The 27,036-nt window shown below is 43.1% G+C and overlaps 1 protein-coding gene, 1 long non-coding RNA gene and 1 pseudogene across 3 annotated transcripts in view; 2 read left to right on the top strand and 1 right to left on the bottom strand.

The window, feature by feature from the left end:
* LOC117067505 (leucine-rich repeat-containing protein 37A3-like) overlaps window positions 1–27,036 on the top strand; it is a 30,031-nt gene that overhangs the window by 1,191 nt on the left and 1,804 nt on the right. The window contains 10 exon segments of the mRNA XM_033184207.1: window positions 1,234–1,305; window positions 7,245–7,316; window positions 7,950–8,030; window positions 11,187–11,258; window positions 11,862–11,936; window positions 20,853–20,971; window positions 22,897–23,414; window positions 23,416–23,700; window positions 23,703–24,716; window positions 25,303–25,407. Of these exon segments, the coding sequence (XP_033040098.1) occupies window positions 1,234–1,305; window positions 7,245–7,316; window positions 7,950–8,030; window positions 11,187–11,258; window positions 11,862–11,936; window positions 20,853–20,971; window positions 22,897–23,414; window positions 23,416–23,700; window positions 23,703–24,716; window positions 25,303–25,407 (2,413 nt within the window).
* LOC117067682 lies at window positions 587–26,726 on the bottom strand. The gene is made up of 2 exons (XR_004430828.1): window positions 25,712–26,726; window positions 587–1,105 (listed from the first exon to the last, which is right to left on the bottom strand). It is a non-coding gene; the product is annotated as an uncharacterized LOC117067682 (long non-coding RNA).
* On the top strand, window positions 14,435–17,199 carry LOC117067565 (annotated as a pseudogene). Its single transcript, XR_004430794.1, has one exon. The product of XR_004430794.1 is annotated as an endophilin-A2-like (transcript).

Below are 27,036 nucleotides of genomic sequence, written 5' to 3'. Positions count from 1 at the left end.
TAGGTGAGTGAATATATGAAACACTTCATCAGTGCCTAGCATATGTAGGAGTGTTGGCTGTTAACATGATTACTCAGTCCTTCAGTTATGTCCACAACTCATCGTTTTCCCTGGCTTTCGATATGTAGCACTCGTTTTGTGTCAAACCCAGGGTCAAGTATGCTACTGTCTCCAGAACGTGAAAATGATAGGAGGGAAGAAATAGAATAGGCATAAAAAGGGAGGTATATATAATTAATCACTAAAAGAAAATGCATACTGTCGGTGCTAGAATTTACCAGAATCTATGATCCTTGAGGTGTGGAGATCAAGGAAAGCTATATGGATAAGCTAAAACTTTACTTGGGTCTTAAAGACTAGCTATAATTTGTTAAATAGAAAAAAAATGGGAGTACAGTCTAGGCAAAGGCATGGCTACAGGTATGGTTGGAATTTAGTAGACCAATCTGGCTGCAAAGAATTAGGTGAGGGAGCAATGCAGATATGATTATGTAAAACCTTGACTATCAGCTACAGGAGTTTGAAAGTTACACAGTGAGGTGTGGAAAGCCATTGAAAGTTTCCAAGCAAGAGAGGTTAAATTACTAAAACAGGAGAATTATTTTATTTTGTTTTTTTCTTTATGTTCAAGTGTAGACATGCAAAGGATTATTTTAGAATCCATATGTAGAGCGCCCAAAAGGAAAAGCTTATTTCAGGGAGACAACTTAGAAAGGTCTTGCAAAACATAGGAGTAAAGTGTGAAGGGGCCAAATCAGATCGGTTGTAATAAGAGTGGAAAGAAAAAGCCTAGGATGTTTCAACAGAGGGCAAAGCTTTGGTGCTACCTGGCGTAGGGTTTCTTTCTACTTATTTATCGATAGTGATAAGCTTTTGCCTATTTTTCTGTTGAATTATTTACCATTTTTGTGTTGATTTGTAGGAGTTTGTTTAGACACATAAGTGCTTTTTGATAAAATACTTACATTCAAAGTAATTAACTGGCATCGTCTGTCCAAGAGATGGGATGGATAGGAAGTTAAGCTTCCGGGAGATGCCTCATCATTTGTGCCAGTGGCCCCACATTGTTTCTTGATGAATTGTGCGAACTGGGAAGCTGATAGCTCTGGAAATAAGAAAGCAGGTGTTATTTTCTGTAACTGAATATCCCCGACAAGGTTGCCACGATTCTTTTACTTATCCTGTTCATTCTTGTCCTACCTATTCAAGGATATAAACTGTGTTTCTTCACAGAGGTTTCCACGGAAACTATATTTCTCACATTGATGGAAATGTATGGAAAGCATACAGTTGGACCGAGAAACTGTGAGTGTATATTCTCTCTGAATATGACAGAAAACTAACTGCATTGTAAGATCCTTCTCAGTCCAGAATTTTGAGGTCAATACCTCTGAAAAAAGATATTTCCTCCATTCCCCAAATCAGCCTCTGTTGATTGCAATCCTATGGTTATTTTAAAATTAAATTTGGTAGGCTCTCTTTAAGAGGCAACTTAAATTTATTTATCATACAAATAATACATGGTTATATTCTCTTTTTTCCTCTTTTTTTTCAGAGTCAGGATATTACTTTGCCCCAGGCTGGAGTGCAGTGGCACAATTACATTTCATTGCAGCCTTCACCTCCCGGCCTCAAGCGATCCTTCCACCTCAGCCTCCCAAGTAGCTGGGACCACAGGTGCATGCCACCATGCCCACCCAATTTTGTATTTTTTGTAGAGACAGGGTCTTCCCATGCTGCTTAGGCTGGTCTTGCACTCCTGAGCTCAAGTTCTCCTCTCACCTTGGCCTCCTAACATACTCATATTACAGGCATGAGCCACTACCCCCAGCCCGATTCTATTTTTAATGTATAAAAATGCAATAACAGTTACAACAAAAACCCTCCTTGTGCCCTACTCCCTCATCCCTGAGGTAATGCTACTCTGCATTTAGTATACATCCTTCCAGAGTTTTTCCCATTTGCCTACATACATATTTACATAAAGCAAAATGGATTTGTTGTGTTGCTTGAAAAATCTTTTTTCTTTACATAAATGGTAACATCTTGCAATTTGATTCTTTCACTTCATGATATGTCTTAGATTCTTTCCTTCCCAGTACTCAGACGTTCACCCATTCATTTAAACTCCTGCATCATCCATAGTCTGGATGCATCATAGTTATTTAATAATTCCCCAATGGATGAATATTTAGATTATGCTTAGTTTTCTTGTTACCTGCATTGCTGCAGTGAAATCCCTGTACATGCTTCTTTGTGAACATGGGCAAGTATTCCTGTAGCATAGATATCTAGAAATGGAATTGTTGAAGTGAAGACTATGTAGATATAAATTTTAATTGCCCTCAAAAATGTTGTGCCAACTTACTGTAAGTGGAAAATACCCAGCGGTGAAAAGTGTGGGGAGATGACATCATTCATTTCCCCCACACCTTTTCACCGCTGGGTATTCTCCAACTTTTTGTTGATGTTATGGATGAATAAAAGGGATTCCACCTAAATTTGAATTTTTCTGATTACTCATGAATTTAATTAAATATCATTATATGTTTATGGAACATTTGTGTTTCTTCTCTGAGTTTTCTATCCTTTGTTCTTTTTCCTGTTGAATTGTTTCATCCTTTTCTTACTGATTTATAGAAGGAATTGATTTAGACACAAATAATTTTGGAAAAAATGCTTACATTCGAAGTAACTGGCATTTTTCACAACAGTTTGTGTGTCACATTACCAGTTCAATATATAGACAAGCCATACATGAGTTCTAAATTAAAAATAAAACACATGCTAGGTGCGGTGGCTCACGCCTGTAATCCCAGCACCTTGGGAGGTCTAGGCGGGTGGATCACCTGAGGTCAGGAGTTTGAGACCAGCCTGGCCAATATGGCGAACCCCGTCTCTACTAAAAATGCAAAAATTAGGCAGGTGTGGTGGTGGGTGCCTGTAATCCCAGCTACTTGGGAAGCTGAGGCAGGAGAATTGCTTTATTTATTTTTTGAGACCTAATTTTGTTCTTGTCGCCCAGGCTGGAGTGCAATGGTACGATCTTGGCTCATTGCAACCTCCCCACCTCACCTCCTGGGTTCAAGCGATTCTCCTGCCTCAGCCTCCGGGTAGCTGGAATTACAGGTGCCCGCCACCATGCCCAGCTAATTTTTATATTTTTAGTAGAGACAGGGTTTCACCATGTGACCAGGCTGGTCTTGAACTCATGACCTCAGGTGATTCACTGCCTTGGCTTCCCAAAGTGCTGGGATTACAGGTATGAGCCACCATGCCAGGCCAGAGCTACATTTTAAAAGCAAGACATTATTACAAAAGTCAGGAGAGTTTTTCTAATTGGGTTAGAGAGAGGGATTTGATTGGAAAGGGGCACACTGGGACTTCTGGGATGCTAGCAATGTTCTTTTGTAACAATATGGGTATCTCCTTTTTAATTATTAAACTGATATTTGGCCAGGTGAGGTGGCTCATGTCTGCAATTGCAACACTTTGGGAGGCAGAGACAGGAGGATCACTTGAGCCAGGAGTTTGACACCAGTCTAGGAACAGAATGAGACCCTGTCTCAGAAATTAAATCAAATTAAATAAAATACAAAGAACATTGATGTCCTGTGCACTGTATGCACATTGTAGTTCTCACATTTTTTTTGATAGGGGAAAAAGGTTGAATGGCTTCACTTGCAGCCCTGACATGGTTCCATGTGGGGCTTTCATAATAAGGTTTGGGAAAAGAGGAGGAAATGGAAGTTCTGCTGATCTTGGTGCCACCCAGAGGTGGATTCTAACAGGGACTTTGGGATGTAGAGAGGAGGCAGTTTGGTGGGAAGAGTGGGTAGGGTGTGTTGTGTGTGTGTGCGCTTTCCTCTGTGTGTGTGTGTGCGCTTTCCTGTGTGTGCCTGTGTGTGTGTGTGTGTGTGTGTGTGTGTGTGTGTAGTGGTGGACAGAGATGGACACACAAGGAAAATGTAAGGAAAGGTTTGAATGAAAGAGCAGATACACCGTCTTGAAATGACCATGACCCGCTTTCCCCACATGCAGGACATAGTCCTGTGTGGCAAATAGTTGTACTTTGCATTTTAATCTAGAAATGACTTTTTCATTTTCCAGAATCTCAGTGAAAATTCTTTTTTTTTTTTTTTGGACGGAGTCTCGCTCTGTCGCCCAGGATGGAGTGCAGTGGCCGGATCTCAGCTCACTGCAAGCTCCGCCTCCCGGGTTCCGCATTCTCCTGCCTCAGCCTCCAAGTAGCTGGGACTACAGGCGCCCGCCACCCGCCCGGCAGTTTTTTTGTATTTTTTTAGTAGAGACAGGTTTCACCGTGTTAGCCAGAATGGTCTCGATCTCCTGACCTCGTGATCGCCCGTTCGGCCTCCCAAAGTGCTGGGATTACAGGTTGAGCCACCGCGCCCGGACGAAATTCTTTGACTGAATTACATAAGGATTCATTTGAAGGCCTGCTATCCCTCCAGTATTTGTAAGTTAGTTAATCACATTTATAAGTTTTAGTCATATTATCCGTAAATGAATAAGGGGTTCAAATTAGATAATCTCTAAGATTTTTCCAGCAATAAAATTCTGCAATTCTGTAGGTTTGTATAGGGTCTCAGCCCATCTCTAGCATTAGCTATGTCCTGTGCATTTTCAGTTTTTAAATTATATAGACAAAATGCAGACAGAAAAAAGTTTCACATGGTAAGAAGATCTGAGCAGTGACGACACTTATATGAACCTTGTTTTATAAGGGTTCACACACCATCTTCTATTCGGCTACAACCAATAGATCAAATCTAATCTATGGTCTATTTTAAATAGCCCATTAAGTTAAGAATGGTTTCTGCATTTTTAAAGGACTGTGAAAGTAAAAGAAAAGAAAGAGAAATATGTGAGAGATCATATGGCCCACAAAGCCTAAAATATTTACTGTCTGACTTTCACAAAAAAGATTTGAAAAAATTAGTGAGTAGGATGAAAGGAATTAAAGTTAACTTCAGATTGTTACCTAAAGGAGAAGAAAATATAGACCACCTACATTCATTTGAACATCATTAATCCAGAAATTTTTGGTAATTTAATATGAATTAAAATAACATTAAATATTAAAAATCAGCTGAATTGTATAAATAACAGATCAAGAATATTAAGCTACCAACAGAATAGACTAGTATTAAGGATTTCGTTTCAAGAATTGTTATATGAAAACAGATGTTTAAAATGATGGTTAAGTGGTAGAGCTAGAAATGTTTACACTAAGAAGCATACCAGAAATGCCCCTAACTCTTCACCAATTACAAAATAACTGTCTCCCCAGCCCTGTTACCAAGAAAGTGATACCTGCATAGTATTTCTGTCTGTTTAGAGACAAGAAGATACTATGTTCATTGCTATGGAAGCTTGATTCTTATCCTTTGTTCATAGAGGTGTGTAGTCGTTAATCCTTATTAAGCTCATTAGTGATGCTGTTTTGCAAACAGATTCTTTCAAATGTAGAGGAATTAAGGCAAGTGGATATAAAGACCCTCAAGTGGATGCCAAAGTGCTACAGTGGCTGTGAAGTAATAAAACTACATTTCCTTTAAAATAGTCATTTTCCTCCTACTCCCCCAGCTATCATTTATTTAACAAATATTTGAATTTGCTTTATTTCCATGTATCAGTTTTAAACATGGTGGGCAATGCAGATGAGCAAAACCTAGTCCATGCTTGCAAGGAGTTTATGCTCAGAAGAAATGGTATAAAAAATAACTACATTAAAAAGAAGAAATGGATGTGGGCATGAGGAGGGATACATTGTTTCTGGAGCATAGAAAAGGGGAAAATGCCTTCAATCTGGACCCAGGAGGATGTTACTAGAACAATGCCGTTTGAATAGGACTTTGAAGGGCCATTGTGTAACATCCGACAGACATCTTAGGGGAAATATTCTAAACTTGCAAAAGGAAAATGGGAGAAGGGCAAATCACAGGAAAGTATTCGAGGAATGCCATGAGTACCTGTAGAGTACAAGGAGGGAGAGTAGGATATTGGAACCAGATCTTCTAGGGCTTTGAATGCCCAGCTGAGGAGCCATCATGGGGAACCGTGTTACTGCAGCAGTGCTGTAGATAGATCTGCATCACAATCACTGAGAGGGCGCGTTAGAACTCAGTTCCGGACTCCGCCCTCGTGGTTACTGATTCAGTTGGTCTAGAGTGGGACCAAGAATTTGCATCTTCAATAATTTCCCATCAGATAAACTCTGGAGAGTTTATCTGATGACTGTGTGCAGGATAGTTTAGGAAGGAAGAGACTAGAGATGGAGACATCAGCCAGACAGCGTTACACCATCCAGGTAAAGAGGGAGGGACAAGCACCATCACTGGATAACTGAAGAAATTGCTTTCATGAAGTATTAATGCAATATAAAACCAAAAATGAGTTTCTATTAATATGATAGAAATTGATTCTATGAATATGATTTGAATTAGTTCAAAGTTATGTGTTAGTTAAAGGGGTAACTTCCTTTCAAATGATGTGAAAGGATGTGTTTTATTTCTTCTGATATTGAACTGGCTTAGGAAAACAGACCTAAACTAGGAAGGTGTATAAATGTGAGACTATGGCCGGGTGCAGTGGCTCAAGCCTGTAATCCCAGCACTTTGGGAGGCCGAGAGGGGTGGATCACGAGGTCAGGAGATGGAGACCATCCTGGCTAACATGGTGAAACCCCATCTCTACTAAAAAATACAAAAAACTAGCCGGGCGAGGTGGCGGGCACCTGTAGTCCCAGCTACTCAGGAGGCTGAGGCAGGAGAATGGCGTAAACCTGGGAGGCGGAGCTTGCGGTGAGCTGAGATCCCACCACTGCACTCCAGCCCAGGTGACAGAGCGAGACTCCGTCTCAAAAAAAAAAAAAAAAAAAAAACGTTTTTTTTACTATTAGAAACTATATATAAAAACTTTGAGCTCATAATCTAGGATTTGATGAGACTACAAAAGGGCATCTAATCAAGTCTGCTGCTCTCAGGAAAAATTAATTCCAAAGTCTATTAAGATGTATATTCTATTTATGAAAACCATGAAGGTGAGACTCTAGGAGAGGTATGGGCAGGGTTAGGGGCTCTGGAAAGTTCAAACACAAGTCAAGACATTTAGAGTTGAGATGAAAAATGTGTATTCAATATTATTCTAAACTCTTGCTATTATTCATACTAATCAACCTCTAATAACTAACCAAGGCAATATTTTTCTTTTACTTTTTCTAGAGATTTATCCTGCAATAAAATACGGTTTATTGAAAGACATACATTTGAAGCACTACCATTTTTGCAATATATGTAAGTTACAAATATAACTTGATTACATTTGGAATTTTTTTAAAACTTAATTATAAACCTCTTTGAAATATGATTAAAGTTTTACCAGTAGGAAGCTACTAAAATTATATAGCAAATCCTTTTTGTCTCTAGCAAAGATTAGTGTGAGAATTACAAAGATCATAGTGAATCATGAGAGAGCAGTGGTTCTCAACTGGTGTGATTTTGTACTCAGGTGACATTTGGTAATGTCTGGATACAGTTTTGGTTGACAAAACTGTGAGTGTGCTCCTGGCATCTAGTGGGCAGAGGCCAGGGATGCTGCTAAACATCCTCCAAGGTACAAGACAAATGCCCACAGCAAACAGTTATAGAGTCCAAAATGTCGATGGCACTGAAGTTGTGAAATCCTGTTCTAGAGAAATAAAGATCACTTATCACAGGTATTTAATGAGCATTCACTGTTTTGCAGCTAATACACACACATGTGCAATGCTAAGGTATAAATCATAAGCCAGTATCTTCCACAGTGAGATTTCCTTAGTGCATAGAGAAAGGATTAGGGTTATGTTCCATCTTTATAAATTAGAATCACAGCAAATGATAAATGTTCTGAAAATTTTTTTTTCTTTTGGCTTGTGTCTTCTTTTGTAGAAATCTTGGTTGCAATTTACTCACAGAACTGAGCTTTGGAACATTTCAGGCCTGGCACGGAATGCAGTTTTTACACAAGTTGTAAGTGAAATAGAAGATGAATACATGTAAACAACTATTTATGTATAAAAATACATACAATTATTGGTTAGCTGGGTATAATCCCATTATGAACTCTGAAAAGTATGTCTTAAGATCCATTCATTTTTCTCAAATGGGGAAACTAAGGTACAGAGAGGCCAAGAGACGTACATAGCTTATATATGACCTGCTCTGCTTGCTAGTTCTGACCTTTGGCATGGGCAAGAAAAGGCATCAAACAAGTGACCCTCAAATTAGCCTTGTTGCTAGGTGGGGTGGCTCAGGCCTGTAATCCCAGCACTTTGGGAGCCACATGTTCTCACTTATAAGTGGGAGCTATACATTGAGTACATATGGACAAAGAAAGGAACAACAGGTACTGGGGAGCTGTTGTTCCCGTGGCAGGTGGGAGGAGGGTGAGAATCAAAAAGCTACCTATTGTGTACTATGCTTATTACCTGGGTGACAAAATAATCTGTACACCAGACCCCTGTGACATGCAATTTACCTGTATTAGAAACCTGCACATGTACCCCTAAACCTAAAATAGAAGTTACAAAAAATAAATGAAGGCTGGGCGTGGTGGTGACTCATGCCTGTAATCCCAGCACTTTGGGAGACCAAGGTTGGTGGATCACCTGAGGTCAGGAGTTCGAGACCAGCCTGACCAACGAGGTGAAACCCCGTCTCTACTAAAAATACAAAAATTAGCCGGGCATGGTGGCAGGTGCCTGTAATCCCAGCTGCTCAAGGGGCTGAGGCAGGAGAATTGCTTGAACCCGGGAGGCGGAGGTTGCAGTGAGCTGAGGTCATGCCATGGCACTCAAGCCTGGGTGATAGAGCGAGACTCTGACAGAGATGGGGTTTTACCACGTTGGTCAGGCTGGTCTGGAACTCCTGACCTCAGATGACCCACCCTCCTCGGCCTCCCAAAGTGCTGGGATTACAGGCATGAGCCACCATGCCCGGCCAATAAATGGAAATGTTGACTCAAAAGAAGGAAGGGAGGGAGGGAAATGAAGAAAGAAAGAGAAAGAAAGAAAAGAAAAATGTAAAAACCCGTAAGGTTAAAGTAAACCCTTTTTCTTCCTACAGATTAAGCACATGAGTTCAGATTACAGCTTTGCTTCTTTTTTCTTTCTTTTCTTTTTTTTTGGTGGGGGGGTGGAGTTTTGTTCTTATTGCCCAGGCTGGAGTGCAATGGCACGATCTTGGCTCACCGCAACCTCCACCTCCCAGGTTCAAGCGATTCCCCTGCCTCAGTCTCCTAGTAGCTGGGATTACAGGCATGCGCCACCACACTCGGCTAATTTTGTATTTTTAGTAGAGATGGGGTTTCTCTATGTTGGTCAGGCTGGTCTTGAACTCCCGACCTCAGGTGATCTGCCTGCCTCAGCCTCCTAAAGTGCTAGGATTACAGGCGTGAGCCACCGCACCCAGCAGTTTAGCTTCTTAATAGCTTGGTGACCTAGGACAAGTTGTGTAACCTCAGTTTCCTCATTTATAAAATAGGGCAATAATATCTAGCACATAAGGTTGTTGTGAGGATTAAATGTGAAATGCCGATCACAAACACCTAGCAGCCCAATAGATACTCACTGTAATAATTATTATTTTTATAATTTCTGCAAAAGTGATGATTCTTGGGTTAATGTAAAGGCTGATTTTCTTTTATTTCTTCCTATTTCTTTTCTTTTTCTTGTTCACTTAAAAGAATTAAAAAGAAAATAGATTGCAGCATTTTGGAATAAAAATTCTCATCGAAATGAATTTATTCATTTTGTTGACATATAAACAAAATGTCGTTTGTTTATTCAGTAAACTTTTTTTTTTTTTGAGACAGTTTTGCTCTTGTTGCCCAGGCTGGAGTGCAGTGGTGCGATCTTGGATCACGACAACCTCCACCTCCCAGGTTCAAGCGATTCTCCTGCCTCAGCCTTCCCAAGTAGCTAGGATTACAGGCATGCACCACCAAACCTGGCTAATTTTATATTTTTACTAGAGATGGGGTTTCTCCGTGTGGGTCAGGCTGGTCTCAAACTCCTGACCTCAGGTGATCCGCCCACCTCAGCCTCCCAAAGTGCTGGGATTACAGGCATGAGCCACCACGCCCGGCCCAATAAACATTTATTAAATGCCTAGTAAATTTCAGACATCATGCCAGGCACAGGGATGACAATGAGAATAAGATGTGGTCTCTGCCCTCAAGGAGCCTGATAGTCCAGGAGACTGACAAGTAGACAGGTGATTACATGCAATGTAACAAAGGCTGTGATGTCATACAAGACAAGTGGGAGTATATGATGGGAGTATGGTTTTGACCCGTTCTTCCTTCTCTTAGATTTATCCCTTTTTCTTTGGCTATAAAGCAAAAGAATTGGTCCTATTTTTTTCCTTAACTGTGCAAATTAAACCATGAATTTGAAAAACTTTGCAAAGATAAAAGGCAAGCAGTCAGGCACAGTGGTTCACACCTGTAATCCTAACATTTTGGTAGGCTGAAGGGAGTGGATCACCTGAGGTCAGGAGTTCAAGACCAGCCTGGCCAACATGATGAAACCCAGTCTCTACTAAAAATACAAAAATTAGCTGGGAGTGGTGGCAGGCACTTGTAATCCCAGCTACTCAGGAGGCTGAGACAGGAGAATCGCTTGAACCCAGGAGGTGGAGGTTGCAATGAGCCAAGATGGAGCCATTGCTGTCCAGCCTGGGTGACAGAGCAAAACTCCATCTCAAAAAAACAAAACAAAACAAAACAGCAACAACAACAAAAATGAGCAACTTGAAGTAGGACAAGCAACCTGAATTATGGAGGACACTAGAAATAGTGTTTCCTACAGAGTCAGGGCTTCCCACCAACAGTCACTTCTAGGGTTTTTGACCTGAAAAGTTCTGTGGCATATTTTTCCTTTGCTATCCACTTTTTAAAATTTTTTCTATTTCTTCCCGTTTCTCTCCTCTACTTTATCTTCTAGAGACCTAGGTAGTTCCCAAAGGAATAGTGCTTTACGAAGTCTAATGGTGATTTATTAGGTAAAAATAGAAAATTTTTTTTTTTTTTACCTACAAGTTCCATACCAAAAAATGACTATAAACTTTTTATGCAATTTCACACATTGAAAATGCAGATAATTTTAATTCTATTGAATTTTTCAGAATTCTCAATCACAATCCTCTGACAACTGTTGAAGATCCGTATCTCTTTAAATTGCCGGCATTAAAATATTTGTAAGTACTATAGCACTTTCATGAGTCATGAGATGATTTATGCTCTTTTTAAATTTTTCATCAAAGATTAAGTATTTTGCATTTAGGCTAAAAAGTCATAATTTAAATTTTAACTGAGTTATTGAAAAAAGTTATTGGCAAAGAAAAGGATTAAGAAAGGATGTGTAATGGTCAAGACAGCCAGCAGGGCAAGAGAACAGTGTTGAAGAACCTGTATGGATTTGGAACATGTAGACACATGGAGGAATATTACTTAACCAAGAAAGCAAAGAAGAATAGGTGTTCATTATTCTAAAAAGGAAGAAAAGAGTAAATAATCAAGATGGGTGAATGCAATATGAAATGAGAAGTAAGATAAATGGTAAAAAAAAAAAAAAAAAAAGAAAAAATGTAAGTTCTATTCTTGAATATCATTAATTTGATGATGCAAATCAAATTTCTTTAATAAGAGGTCTCTGGAATTCTGTGGCAAATAAATTGTTGAGCTGACTTGTTTTATAGAGAAGCCGATATTGAAGTAATCACATGTCTTTGAATTATCTTTTAAAGTACAGAATTTTTTATTGGGGTTCATATCATGAATGTTTCGGCTTTCTTCCTTAGAGACATGGGAAAAACACAAGTCCCACTTGCAACACTTAAGAACATTCTCACGATGACTATTGAACTGGAAAAACTGTAAGTTATTTTTTTCTTAGATTTATTTTTACTTAATTGGATCTTTAGGTTTGTTTTATTATTTTTTAAAGTCAGGTTTATTGATATATAATTTTCATGTAATTCACCCTTTTTAAGGGTACAGTTTGATGAGTTTTGACAGATGTATAGTTACATAACCACCACCACATTCCCAATATAAAGCATTTCTGTTGCCTCAAAAAGGCCCCTTGTATCCCTTTGTAGTCGATTCCCTCCCCTCACCATCAGCCCCTGTTAGCTACTAATCTGATTTCTGTTCCTATACTTTCGCCTTTTCCAGAATGTCTTATAAATGAAATCATATAGCGTGTCGCCTCTTATGTTTGGCTTCTTTCACTTCGCTTTTTTTTTTTTTTTTTTTGAAACGGAGTCTCGCTGTCACCCAGGCTGCAGTGCAGCGGCGTGACCTAGGCTCACTGCAACCTCCGCCTCCCAGGTTCAAGCGATTCTCCTGCCTCAGCCTCCCGAGTAGCTTAGCTTACAGGTGCATGCCACCACGCCCAGCAAATTTTTGTATTTTTAGTAGAGACAGGGTTTCACCATGTTGGCCAGGCTGGTTTCGAACTCCTGACCTCAATTGATCCACCCGCCTTGGCCTCCCAAAGTGCTTGAGTTACAGGTGTGAGCCACCGCACTCGACCCAGCAGATTTTTTTTTTTTTTTTTTTTTTGAGACAGAGCCTCGTTGCTGGAGTGCAGCAGCAAGATCTCAGCTCACCGCAACCTCTGCCTCCCAGGTTCAAACGATTCTCCTCCCTCAGCCTCCTGAGTAACTGGGATTATAGCCTCGCACCACCACACCCAGCTAATTTTTGTATTTTTAGTGGAGATGGGGTTTCTTGTTGGCCAGGCTGGTCTCAAACTCCTGGCCTCACTTGATCCACCCGCCTTGGTCTCCCAAAGAGCTGGGATTACAGGCGTGAGCCACCACGCCTGGCCCGGTCCAGCAGATTCTTATATTTCAGTTTTTAAAGAAATGTTTGCCTTTCTACTGCTTGATGTGTAGTGGAATCTCATTGTGGTTTTAATTTGCATTTCTTTAATAGCTAGTGATGTTGAATATTCATGTGCAAATATCTTCTTTACTAAATTGTTCAAATCTGTTCCCATATTTTAATTGGATACTAGTCTTTTTATTGAGGTTTTTTTTCCCTGTAACCCTATGAAAGATTCATTATTATTGAATTTTAAGAGTGCTTTATAGACTCTAGATACAGGTCCTTTCAGGGACCAGGTACAGTGGTCCCTGCACATTGGGAGGCTGAGGCAGGAGGACTGCTTGAGGTCAGGAGTTTGAGACCACCTGGGCAATATGGTGAAACCTCGTCTCTACCAAAAATATAAAAATCAGCCAGGTGTGGTGGTGCTCACCTGTGGTCCCAGCTACTCGGGAAGCTGAGGTGGGAGGATTGCTTGAGCCGGGAGGTCGAGGCTGCAGTGAGCTGTGATCACCACTGCACTCCAGCCTGGGTCACAGAATGAGATACTATCTAAAAAATTAAACAAGTAAATAAAACAAAAAACAAGGCCTTTTAGATATGTGTTTGGTAAATATCTTCTCTCAGGTTGTGGTTTGTCTTTTCATTCTAAATATTTTCTAGCTGGGCACAGTGACTCACACCTGTAATCCCAGCACTTTGGGAGGACAAGGCAGGTGGATCACTTGAGGTCAGGAGTTCGAGACCATCCTGGCCAACGTGGCAAAACCCCCATCTCTACTACAAATACACAAATTAGCCAGGTGTGGTGGCACACACCTGTAATCCCAGCTACTCAGGAGGCTGAGGCACAAGAAGTGCTTGAACCTGGGAGGTGGAGGTTGCAATGAGCCAAGATTGCACCACTGTACTCCAGCCTGAGCAACAGAGTGAGACTCTGTCTCAAAAAAAAAAAAAAAAAATTAATAATAATTAAACTAAAAGTGTTTTCTGAAAAGTAGAAGTTTTTAATTTTGATCAGCTTTAAGTTAGCAGTTTTTTCTTATGGCTTGTGCTTTTTTGTTCCGTACCTAAGAAATCTTTAAGAACCTGTTGTCTAGTCCAAAGTGGAAAAGATTCACTCCTATGTCTTCTCCCAGAAATACTATCATTTAGGTCTATGATCCGTTTTTAGTTAATTTGAATATATGGTGTGAGGATGTATTTTTTTTTTTTTTTTTTTGCAATTGTATATTTATTTTTTGGAGAAACGAGGTCTCACGATGTTGCCCAGGCTGGTTTCAAACTCCTGGCCTCAGTGATCCTCCTGCCTCACCCTCCCAGAGTACTGGGATTACAGGCATGAGGCACCGTGCCTGGCCTTCTTTGCAATTATATATATATATACAGATGTGTGTGTGTGTGTGTGTGTGTGTATGTGTGTATATATATGTGTGTGTGTGTGCATATATGTATATGTGTGTGTGTATATATATATTAGCCAGGTGTGGTGGCACAGGCCTGTAGTCCCAGCTACTAGGGAGGCTGAGGTGGGAGGGTCACTTGAACTCAGAAGGTGGAGGTTGCAGTGAGCCAAGATGGCACCACTGCACTCCAGCCTGGGTGACAGAGCAAGACGTTGTCTTAAAAAAAAATTATATATATGTATATATGTGTGTATATATATGTGTGTGTGTATATGTATGTATTTCTGCAGGGCCCTACTGTGAGTTTGTTACACAACTGACTGCAACTTAAATAGTGCCACCACCCCACAATATGGCAAACTAAATAGAAACTCTGTTTTGCTAAGGCTGGTTGAGGGCAGTATGCAAGATTAGCATGGAAAGGGCCCTTCATTTCACACTCTGTTAATTTTTGTCAGGTCACTTTCTTATCTTGACCACATTGTCAGATCTGTTTTACTGCTCTAGCCTCACTTCCCTCAGCCTCCTGCAGCATCTTCCCTGTCAGCTAGATCCCTTCCTCTCTGGATGAAGTCCTCTTCATCGACCAGCTTTCTCACTTGGGTCTCTAAGACAGTGAGGATCTGTCTGCTTTTGTCTTGACCATTAGTGGATAGGAAAAATGCTCTCATTCTCTGTAACCATTTGTCACCAAGGCCATACAGACATTGAACTAACTGCCTTATTGGAGTTTATTACTGGAAGTCTTCAGGAGTTTACACATTTATATACAAAGTAAGTAGGCCAGTGCATTTGTCTTGTCTCATGTGTAATGATCTTTAATGGCGTATTGAAAAATTACCATTCTCAAGTAAAGATAATGTATACGTCAGGTCATTTACAGTCTCAAAGGTTTGTCAGTATACTTTAAAACAATCCTGGGAACAGTTCTATATTGAAGGAGACTGAAGAATCATGAACACTAGGCGGCGCTGGGGCTGGCAAGCACGTGGCGGAGGCGGTGCCAACGGGGGCTGCTGAGGCGGGCAGAGGGTTGGCGGCGCCTGGAAGCCTGTCGCTGGCACTGTCCCGGTGGGAGGCTCGGCAGCGGGCATGTCGGTGGTGGGGCTGAAGAACCATTTCTACAAGGCAAGCCAGCTGGTCAGTGAGAAGGTGGGAGGGGCTGAGGGGACCAAGCTGGATGATGACTTCAAAGAGATGGAGAAGGTGGATGTCACCAGCAAGGCGGTGACGGAAGTGCTGGCCAGGACCATCAAGTACCTGCAGCCCAACCCAAGCCTCGCAGGTAAGCTGACCATGCTCAACATGGTGTCCGAGATCTGGGGCCAGGTGAAGAACCCCAGCTACCTGCAGTCGGAGGGGCTCCTGAGCGAGTACCTGATCCCCCACCTGAAGGAGCTAGGCGGTGAGTCCAACTTCGGTGACACACTGCTGGATGTTGGCAAGTCCATGAAGCACCTGGTGGAGGTGAAGGACTCCCTGGACATAGAGGTCAAGCAGAACTTCATTGACCACCTCCAGAACCTGTGCGAGAACGACCTGAAGGAGATCCAGCACCACCAGTTGGAGGGCCGACGCCTGGACTTTGACTAAAAGAAGAAGCGGCAGGGCAAGATCCCCAATGAGGAGCTGCGCCAGGTGCTGGAGAAGTTTGAGGAGTCCAAGGAGGTGGTAGAAACCAGCATGCGCAACCTCCTGGAGACCAATATCGAGCAGGTGAGTTAGCTCCCAACCCTGGTGGAGGCGCAGCTGGACTGCTACCTGCGGGCCGTGCAGATCCCGGACAAGCTGGCAGAGAAGCCCAAGCGCAGAATGCAGGAAGCTTCCTCACGCCCCAAGCGGGAGTATAAGCCCAAGTCCCGGGAGCCCTTTGACCTCGGAGAGCCTGAGCAGTCCAACGGGGGCTTCCCCAGCACCACAGTCCCCAAGATCACAGCTTCCTCTTTCCGATCTTCCGACAAGCCCATCTGGACTCCTAGCAGGAGCATGCCACCCATAGACGAGTGGAGCTGCAAGGTGCTGTACAACCTCGAACCCTAGAACCATGGGGAACTGGGCTTCCATGAGGGTGACGTCATCACCTTGACCAACCAGATCAACTACAACTGGTATAGGGCATGCTGGACGGCCAGTCGGGCTTCTTCCTGCTCAGCTACGTGGACACGCTCGTGCCCCTGCCGCAGTGACTCGCCAGCGCCCCGCCCCTCTGTCCACACTGGGCGGCACCCCCTGCCGGGTCTTCTGCCTTCCTCCAGGCTCCTGCTGCTAGGATGGTGTCCAAGCCTGCCGGTGTCACCCAGTCCCAGGTCCTCGAGGTACTCCCTGAGCAGGGAGCCACACTTGGGTGGGGGGCTTATCTGGGTGGGTGGGGACGCCTGTTTACACTGGCGCTGACCCCCAACGGTGACAGCTGCCTTCCCTACTGCATTGCGCCAGCCTCCTCCTCACTCCCCAACTCCTTGCCTAGCTGGCCCAGGCGGGGCTAATCCTAAGGTACTCTCACAAACACTAGTGTTCCACCGCGGCAGCACCCACCTCCGTCCTGATCCCACAGGGACCCGGCCCACTGCCTGCCCTCGTGTCCTGTGGCCTTAACAGGATGAGATCGAGCGTCCCCCGGGTTGGCTCAGAGACAGGACCTTGGTTTTAAATCCTGTCCCAGCCTGGTGCTGGAGATGGGCCCTGGCCCCACTCCAGGGCCACTGCACCCCCACCTCACACATGCACTCCTCCCCAAGGCCAGGGCAGAGGGCCTCACTGCTTCCCCTGCCTGCTGTCAGCTTGCAGCCCGGGGACAGAGGCCAGCTGGGATCTGTCCCAGGACAGAGAACATAGCCTCCTTCAGGGCCCCGCCTCCCAAGCCCCGCCCTCACAAAGCCAAGTACCTTTTCAGCTTTTCTTTTTTTTTTCTGCAAACTCCGCCTCCCAGGTTCACGCCATTCTCCTGCCTCAGCCTCCCGAGTAGCTGGGATTACAGGCGCCCACCACCTCGCCCGGCTAGTTTTTTGTATTTTTTAGTAGAGACGGGGTTTCACCGTGTTAGCCAGGATGATCTCGATCTCCTGACCTCGTGATCTACCCGTCTCGGCCTTTTCAGCTTTTCAACTGCCCCCAGCCAGGGCCACGGAGGCCTGTGTCACTCTAGCACAAGCTGTCACCACCAACCACCCACATACACCCCAGCACACTTCGCACGGGATCACAGCCCCAGCCGTGCTGCTGAGGGCCAAGCACAAAGGCTCCAGTGAGCAAATGTTAAAGCTCCTCGTGGCCAGGCCTCCCCTTTCCCAGCCGCTACCACCCCACCCTGTGGGAAGTGGCCCTGACCATCTCCTCTAGGCCACAGCAGGCGGCCCTGGGTTCTCCAGACCCCTGCCCAGACCAGTAGGTCCGCAGCCCCAACATCTGCTTTGTCTGTCACCCGATCCAAAATCGATGAAATGGGGGGTCCTCTGGACTGGGCCACATTCACATTCCTCTCCCACTGTGGCCCAGCCTGAAGCCTCTGGACCCCAGGCTCTGCTCTGCACCCCCTTTGTCAGCAGTACATGAAGGGCGCAGACACCCTGGCAGAGATGAGCACACAGCCTTGGACACGGTCCAGCGCAAAGTGAAATGTGTGCCTGAATTTTGTAAACAGAAGTATTAAATGTCTTTCTACAAAAAGAAAAAAAAAAATCATGAACACTAAATGTAATGTCTGATGTTTGGTGATGTTTGATTGGATTCTCGATTTTTTAAGCCATGATATGATTAGGACAATTGTGAAAATGTGTATATGGATTACATAGTAGGCAATGATAATATTATTAAGTTTCATTGGGTGATGATAGTATTCTGGTTATGTAGGAGAATGCCTTGGTTCTTGGGGGCTGCACACTGAAGTCTTTAATGGTGAAGGGTCGTTATGTCTGCAACTGACTCTCAAATAGTTTGTCCAGAAAATGTATAGACAAACACACATGGAAAGCAAATGTGACAAAGTATTAGCTACTGTGGATTCCAGATGAAAGTTATACAGGTGTTCGTTAGACCATTTGAAAATGCTTCCCAGCCATCCTAAGGCTTAAAGAAAAAAAAAGAAAATGTTTAAAATCAAAAGTTGGGAGCAGGAAAAGAATAACAAAACCTCTAGGCTCGTGCCTATAATCCCAGCACTTTGGGAGGCCAAGGAGAAAGGGTTGCTTGAGCTCAGGAGTTCGAGACCAGCCTGGGCAACATGATGAAACCCCATCTCTACAAAATGTACAAAAATGAGCCAGGTGTGGTGGCACAAACCTGTAGTTCTAGCTACTCAGGAGGCTGAGGTGGGAGGATCACTTGAGCCCAGGAGACAGAGGCTTCAGTGAGCCAAGATTGTACCACTGCACTCAGCCTGTGTAACAGAGCGAGACCCAGCTTCAAAACAAACAAAAGAAACACCTTTGTGTCAGAGTTAAGGTTGCTGTATAATAAAATGCTGGGTTACGGTTCTGGGTCCAGTCCGCATGAAGATCAGAGGCTTCCACTGGACCCAAAGGAGTAATACTAGTCACTTGTGATTATTCCTCTGTAGGTTTGAAAGATGTGTCAGGCCAACTTATTGGATGCAGTTGTAATCTAAAACTCTATACATTGTACCCCCAACTCATAGACTTCAGATATCCATGAAACACTCTTCTGTCTCCACAGTCTTAATGTGGCCCTAATAAAGCCATCCTTTTGGAGGACTCAGAAAAGTGCGCCCCCTCCCCGCCCACCCAAAACCTCTGTAACGTAATAATTATAGTCATTAACATTTATTGACCACTCACTGTGTGCCAGGCATTTTTCACGTATTGATTTCATTTAATCCTCAAAACTTATTAGAGGTAGGTACTATTATAACAAGGCCAAGGAAAGAGATTAAGCAGTTTTCCCAAATTCACGTTATTAGTGGAGCTGGGATTTAAGCCTAGTCTGGCTGTGGAATCTGTATTCTTAATGACCATGCTATACTGCCTAAGATTAACCTTTTACTCCAGTTACAGAGATTGTTTTTATCTTCTGAAACTGCCCCCAATAAGCCATAACAATAAATTAATCAATTGTCTTGGTTATCTCTTTTGCCCAAATTTATACTTTGAAAAAAATTCAAACATGGCAGAAAGATGAAAGAACAGTACAGAATCCAATCAAAGATCAGGCACTGCGTGTCATGTCTTCATTTCCTTTCATCTAAAACATTCCTCTACTTTCTTTGATCTTTCATGACGTTGGCATGTTTTAAGAGTCAAAGATAGTTGTCTTGTAAATTGTCCTACAATCTGGATTTCTCTGTTTCCTCATGATGAGATTCAAGTGAAGCATTTTTGGGAAGAATACTGCATAGGCGATGTATCCTTCCTGCCTCGGGATCGCAGGTGACCTGTAATATGAGGTTTGATCACTTGTTGAAGGTAATCTTCCAGGTCTCTCCATTGTAGTTATTTTGCTGGGTGTGGTGGCTCATGCTTGTAATCCCAGCACTTTGGAAGGCTGAGACAAGCAGATTGCTGGAGTCTAGGAGTTTTAGACTAGCCTGAGCAAAAGGTGAAACCCTGTGTCTGCTAAAAATACAAAAAAAAAAAAAAAAAAAAAAAAATTAGCTGGGTGTGGTGGTGCAAGCCTATAGTCCCAGGGACTGAATTTGAAGGGTCACTTGAGCCCAGAGGGGTCAAGGCTGCAGTGAGCTATGATTTTGCCACTGTATTTCAGCCTGGGTGATAGAGTCAGACCTTGTCTCGTTTTTTAAAAAAGTAATTTTTCCTATAGTTAATAAATAATGTGTGAGGTAGTACTTTGAGATCAGTGAAGATCCTGTTCTCAGATGTCTTTTCACCCAGCTGTCCATCAGTGATAATCCTTGTCTGAATCAATTTTTATTACTGGTGGTTGCAAAGTGACACTTTTTAAAATTCTGTCATTCCTTCCACATTTATTATCTGGCTTTGTTTCATTAAAGAACAACTCCTTTCTTTTTTAATATCATTCTTCATTGATTCTTTTTTATATATTAATTATGTTATAGCTTATTATTGTTGTTATTCTTTTGAATGCTCAAATTGTCCAGATTTGACCAATGCAATCTCTGTTATTTTTTTAACCCCACAATCCACGTTGAACTAAGCTATTTTTAATGCCCAGAGTAATTTCTAGTATTTCCCACTCCCAACAGGAATTGAGAAAGGGCCTCCAGAAGTTGGGGACTTATTCAGACTCTTCTTAGAAGTCTACCTTCTTCCTGTGTACTTTGAGCCCAAAGTGAGACTTTTGAGTTGGGAAGAAATACTTCTGAATTAAACTACTGATCAGCGTCACCCAATTCTAATCCCAACCACCTTTATTCTAAGCATACCATACTCACTGCCATGCTTACCCTTCAGTTGGGCACCTCTGTCCTCCTTCCTTTGGGCCTTCTAGTTCCTACCCAACTGTTCAGTCCACAGGCCTCAATAACACCTTTTCACCCAGCCCTCTGGTAGCGTTGGCCTGCCTCCTTTACCTACTCAACCGCTTTACCACTAATTTATTGTTCTCTGTTTTCATCTATAGGATCTAACCTAGCCATATGGCCTGCTGCCTCTGCCAATTTAAAAACAGCATTGAGGCTGTCTGCAAGACAGTCAAGCTGCATTGCAACAGTACATGTCTGACAAGCACCATACATTGTGGTGAGTCCAAATTGCCTGGTGATCAATTGTTACGTTATTTTAAGTATTTGTTTTTAAATTTTTTATTTTTAATTGATAAATTTGTAAAGTAATGATATAATTGCTTTATTTTTATTTACTCATTCAGAGTTAAACTCCCTCAATTTCTGAACTATTCCCTTGAGTCAGGTTCTCAGTTATTATTAGAAAATGTAATAATAGAACTGTTCCATATTCATAAAGGACCAAGACAAAGGAATGGGAAGACTAGGCAATAACATTAACATCCACACACTGTGTACTGTGCTCTCTGCTTGGTGCTTTGCCCCCAGTGATAATTTCTTCATACAGTGCAATGTAGTTTGTAAGCTGGTTTTATATCCATGAGATCTCAAGTACTCGTGGCCTTATAGGACAGATGTAGATCCGGGTTTTTTTGTTTTTGTTTTTACAATTTTATAAGAGTACAAGTGATGCTATTTTATTTGAAGCCTGAGAGCTTCTGGTTCCATAACCAGAAATTGCTACCTGGCTCTTCTAATGGAATGAGGGATTTTCCAAGCTTAGACCATCCAACTCTGAACTTGCTCTGAATCTCAAACCTTTCTATTCACAGAACAAATGCTCAAGTGCTTTCAGGAGTTTTTCTGTAGATTAGGTTTATTAGCACCAACTTCATGACTTCTAAAATGTGACTGCTTTCATGTCCGGATAGCTTGAATACAGGTATCTACCAGTGATATGGGGTGGATGATGAATAATGCCTGGCTACTTATTTTAAGAAAATGTTGCTTATTTTTCAAAACTTTTTTTTACCAATTATATTCTTCCCTTCTCCCCAAGAGGTGGGCAGAAAAGCATTGGTAATCTCCTTTTACAGATGAGGAAAAACAAGATCAGAGGTGCTAGGTGCTGTACCTTGTGCCAGGTCTTCTGTCCCAATTCTGTGTTCTCCCCAAGCCCATCTTTCTCCTTTCTCACAATCTTGACTTCTTCCTCTGACCCTCAGCACCACCCAAAATACTTTTAATTCTGGAAAAGAAAGCCAGCTGCACACTGGTACATTTGACCTTCATGCAGTCAGAAGCTTTGGATGATTCCGCATCCAAAATATTAGAGATGAAATGAAAGCAAAGTAGGCATCTGACGAAAGTTGCATTTTCCCTTCTGCATTTTAGGACCTCAAGTAATGTTTATCCAGAAACTGCTGTCATACCATAGATTCATTGTACATTCAACAACATAAGCCTACAATCTGGCAAATTAAAAATCTCTTAACCTACACCCTGAATCCCTGCCCAAATTTAAGAAAAGAATTAGGGTGGACGCAGTTTTTTCCATGTCGCGTCTTCTGTGATGGGGCTACAGTATGTGGGAGCAGAGAATGGGGTGGGTGGGTGGCGCGTGTGCCAGATGAGGATCTATCAGCAATGGGAGGGATCCTCCACTTTAGCATCTCCACCCTGCTCCTCTCAGAGGACTGCCTTTCATTGCATTCAGCTGTGATGGTAGCGAGACTACAGGTACACCGAGGACAAGGAGAGAGGGAGCCTTGTGCTCTCTCTGCATCTGAGGCAGGACAGCACAGGGTACGGAGCAGTCTGCAGAGAGGCCAGCTCATCAGGTCATCATGGTAGCACTTGTCTTCCACCTTGAGCTTTGAGCACTGGGCAACTGGCCCCTGGGGATCAACAGAATAATCCTAAGCAGACTTACTCTGTGTCACACTATGGAATGTTCCAAGTAGGTGGCCATGTTTTCAAAAGATGTTTTTTCCTCCTTTTGTTGCCATTTCGTAGGTTTAGGATTGGGTGTATGTTTCTGCTCTGAATGGCACTCGAATGTTTGCTGACTCCTACTCCGTGTGACTGGGGCGTACAGCTGTGGACTGATGCATGCCGTCCCATCATCTTTCATGATCAAAGCAGTCTCTTCTTTTTTCACAGATGAAGAAGCATCCATAGGGAATCCAGAAGGAGCGTTCATGAAGGTGTTACAGGCCCGGAAGGAGCACACGAGCACTGAGCTGACTATTGAGCCGGAGGCACCCTCAGACAGCAGTGGCATCAACTTGTCAGGCTTTGGGAGTGAGCAGCTAGACACCAATGATGAGAGTGAGGTTATCAGTGCACTAAGTTACATCTTGCCTTATTTCTCAGCAGGAAATCTAGATGCGGAATCAATGTTGTTACCATTCATGAAACTACTCTTTTCTAATGCGCAAGATGGAGATAGGCCCCTGAGTATTTTGGAAAACAATACAAAGGGCCCCTCTCTTCAACCTGCATCCAACAACTCAAGTTATGAAAATAAATTGAGAAAGCTGTATTTGCTAGAAAATGTGTTACATGCAGAAACACAAGAAAAAATCGATGAAGTTAAAAGGGAAGAAAAAACTGCCATGCTTATGCAGACCAGCCTTCTAGGTAAGAAATTTAAACGCCAAATATTTGAAAAGAAATCATTCATTTATCCAACCACAGGAAAACAGCCTGATAAAGATTCAAAGTGTAGGCAAAAACCTGCAGAGAGTGAACAGAGTCCTCCTGGGCCCAAGGAGCATCCAGAAAAGGCACTTCAAAGAGGTGGGAAAGCAGAGCACCAGGAGGGAGGAGGGTGCACGGGCATTTGTGGAGAACGCTGCCCAAGAAAAAAGGCTCAGGAGCCCAGTCCCAGGGGAGCTGGAACAGCCTCACATAGAGCAGGGGCCCGAGAAGTTAGCAGGAAATGCCATCTACGCATTTGAAGCAGGAAGCCTTCATTCACCCAAGAGCGTAAGGCGGCAATCTCCTCTGTGCTGAAATGCTTCTTCATGGGTGAGCCTTCTGCTTCCACCCCTGCAAAAGCCCTACCTCAGGTCAGAGACAGATCAAAAGACTCAACCTACAGTATTTTAATTTTAGAAAATGCAGAGGCTAGAGTTAAGAATACAAAGGCTGCTAGACCAATCGTACATGCCAGAAAAAACTACCGCTATCATAAAACTCGCTACCGTGTGGCCCACAGAACACCCAAGGCCAAAAAGAGTCGAAATTTGAGAAAGAAAAATTATTTGGATAGACTGATGCTTGCAAACAGGCCGCCATTCTCTGCAGCGAACAGCCTCATAAATTCCCCTTCACAAAGGGCTTTTTTGCCTTTAGTAGACCTGAGTCCTAAGGAAAATCCTTTTCCTAAACTATTTGATACCTCAGAACGTGTTACAGAGAACACAAATTTAAAAGACACAACTGCAAGAAATGCCTTCGAAGAAAACATTTTTATGGAAACCACTACTATGCCAGAAGGCACCATCTCTGAAAACACAAACTACAATCCTCCTCCTGAGGCAGATTCTGCTGGGATTGCGTTCAACTTAGGGCCATCTGTTAAACAAACCGATCCAACACAATGGGAATACAACAACGTGGGCACTGACCTGTCCCCTGAGCCCAAAAGCTTCAATTATCCATTGCTCTCATCCCCAGGTGATCAGTTTGAAATTCAGCTAACCGAGCAGCTACGATCCCTCATCCCCACCGAGGATGTGAGAAGGTTTATTTCTCATGTTATCCGGACCTTAAAGATGGACTGCTCTGACACCCATGTGCAACTGACCTGTGCCAAGCTCATCTCCAGGACAGGCCTCCTGATGAAGCTTCTTAGTGAGCAGAAGGAAGTAAAGGCGTCCAAGGCAGAATGGGATACGGACCAATGGAAAACTGAGAACTATATTAATGAGAGCATGGAAACCCAGAGTGAACAGAAAGAGCAGAAGTCGAGCGAGGTGAGGACCACACAGAAACATGAGACCCAGATTTCCCATCATTTAGTGTATGCCAGGAAAGTGCCCACACCAGAGAACCTGGAATTCCCAGGCCATAGCTTGTCTTGGCCATGTAAGTTTGGCCATGACTGTGATCTCCCATTTTGCTCATTTAGAGAGTGAAATAGATTAGTACACAACATGAACTACAGGTGAGGTGGGGTGGCTCATGCCTGTAATCCCAGCACTTTGGGAGGCCGAGGTGGGTGGATCACTTGAGGTCAGGAGTTTGAGACCAGCTTGGCCAACACAGTGAAACCCTGTCTCCACAAAAATAAAAAAAAATTAGCTGGGGTGATGACACATGCCTGTAGTCCCAGCTACTTGAGAGGCTGAGGTGGGAGGATCACCTGAACCCAGGGAAGTGGAGTCTGTAGTGAACCGTGATCACACCACTGCACTCCAGCCTGGGTGACAGAGTGAGACTCTGTCTCAAAAAAAAAAAAAAAAAAAACCTGTAAGCTACTCACCTGGAATACTGGGGTTTTGAGAAGTTAGCTTCCATTCTCTTTTTTTTTTTTTTAATTGTTCTTTCCTTTTTTTTTAGCTCATGAAAGACTTTCCAGGATATGCTTTTGACTACAAAATCATCTTGGCAGTATCTGTGACTGTAATACTAACAATTGTGGTTATAATTTTTTGTCTCATTGAGGTAAGGACAATAATTCAGGTTTTCAGAATGCAGTCCTGTCTTTTTGTGGATTCAGAGCTCACAAACTGAAAACCAAAGCCACTTCCCCACCTGCTGCTACTTGACATTCTTTTTCAGTCCTTTAAGGCTGAGGTATACTTTGTTCTTTTACTGCAGTGTATATTCCAGGATTTTAAAGGATCCTCATTTCCAGGAGGTCTCTGTGAAATGAAACCAAGTTAATCCCACTAGACTATTTTAAGAAGTTGATATAATAGCAAAATTTCTCCCACGTAAAACGATGTCAACAATTAGATGTACTCACCAAGTCACCCCTTACTCTGCCACTAATTTATTTCCTTGTTGCTGAAATGATGAGAGACGTATAATCTCCACCCTCACGAAGTTGTCATCACCCTGGAGAGGAAGGAGCCAGCCAATAGAGAGAACTATTGTCTTGTAGACTTATTAGATTCACACAGTATCATCCTTTTCCAGTGTGTAAGGCATTGTCTAAATAGGTCCAGTTAAAGCACTACAGAGTAGCCATTTAAAAAAAAAATTGTTGGCCACATTTTTAAGTTCACAGGGGAGGGGGAATGTCTCATACTCCAGCCCTCCTGAGCCTCGGCCCTCTGTGAGATGTGTCACCATTTCTTGGACACCATGTGAGACATTCCCCCTCGGATCAGAGATGCTCAACCTGCATTAACATGTCTAAAGCCTACATCTGGCTACTCTGGGGCGAGTCCTGTTCACAGTGCCCATTCCTGGAGCTTGCCTCTGTTTGCCTTTTGTTCGATTACATGATGTATTACTTTTCCCAAGAGGCCACTGCTAGCATATTGGAAGAGTGATTTAATAAGCTGGCAACCTTGACGCCATGCTCCCAATCCAACCTTATTTGCCTCATTTACCATTTCCATTATTGTGGCAGCCCTCCATTCCAGCCAGATCAGCCCCTCACCATACCCCAGTCACACCATCCGCATTTCTGCTCTTGTCTGTGCATTTGTCCATCTAAAATGCCCTTATTTCACTCTGCCTGTGGGAGTCCCATGAATCTCTCCAAAGCCAACTCAAGTTCATCTTTCTGCTTGAAACCTTCCCTGAATAGGCCAGGCGCGGTGGCTCACGCTTGTAATCCCAGCACTTTCAGAGGCTGAGGCGGCGGATCATGAGGTCAGGAGATCGAGACCATCCTGGCTAACACAGTGAAACCCTGTCTCTACTAAAAATACAAAAAATTAGCTGTGCGTGGTGGCAGGCGCATGTAGTCCCAGCTACTCGTGAGGCTGAGGCAGGAGAATAGCGTGAACCTGGGAGGCAGAGCATGCAGTGAGCCAAGATCGGGCCACCGCACTCGAGCTTTGGTGACAAAGCGAGACTCTGCCTCAAAAAACAAAAACAAAACAAAACAAAAAAAACACCTTCCCTGAATATTCCAGCCCTCCTGAGCCTAGTCCCTTTGTGAGATTTGTCCCCATTTCTTGGACACCATATGAGACACTTCAGAGGCTGAAGTGGGAGGATTGTTTGAGCCTGGGAGGTTGAGGATGAAGTGAGCTGTGGTCATACCACCGCACTCTAGCCTGGACAACAGAGCGAGACCCTGTCTTAAAAATAGCTACCACCAAAAACTGTCTTGGG

Source organism: Trachypithecus francoisi, unplaced genomic scaffold (genome assembly GCF_009764315.1).
Source record: "Trachypithecus francoisi isolate TF-2019V2 unplaced genomic scaffold, Tfra_2.0 Contig00141, whole genome shotgun sequence".
Classification (NCBI taxonomy): Eukaryota; Metazoa; Chordata; class Mammalia; order Primates; family Cercopithecidae; genus Trachypithecus; species Trachypithecus francoisi.
Note: the sequence above shows the minus strand (reverse complement) of the source record. Positions and strands in the feature narration are given on the sequence as shown.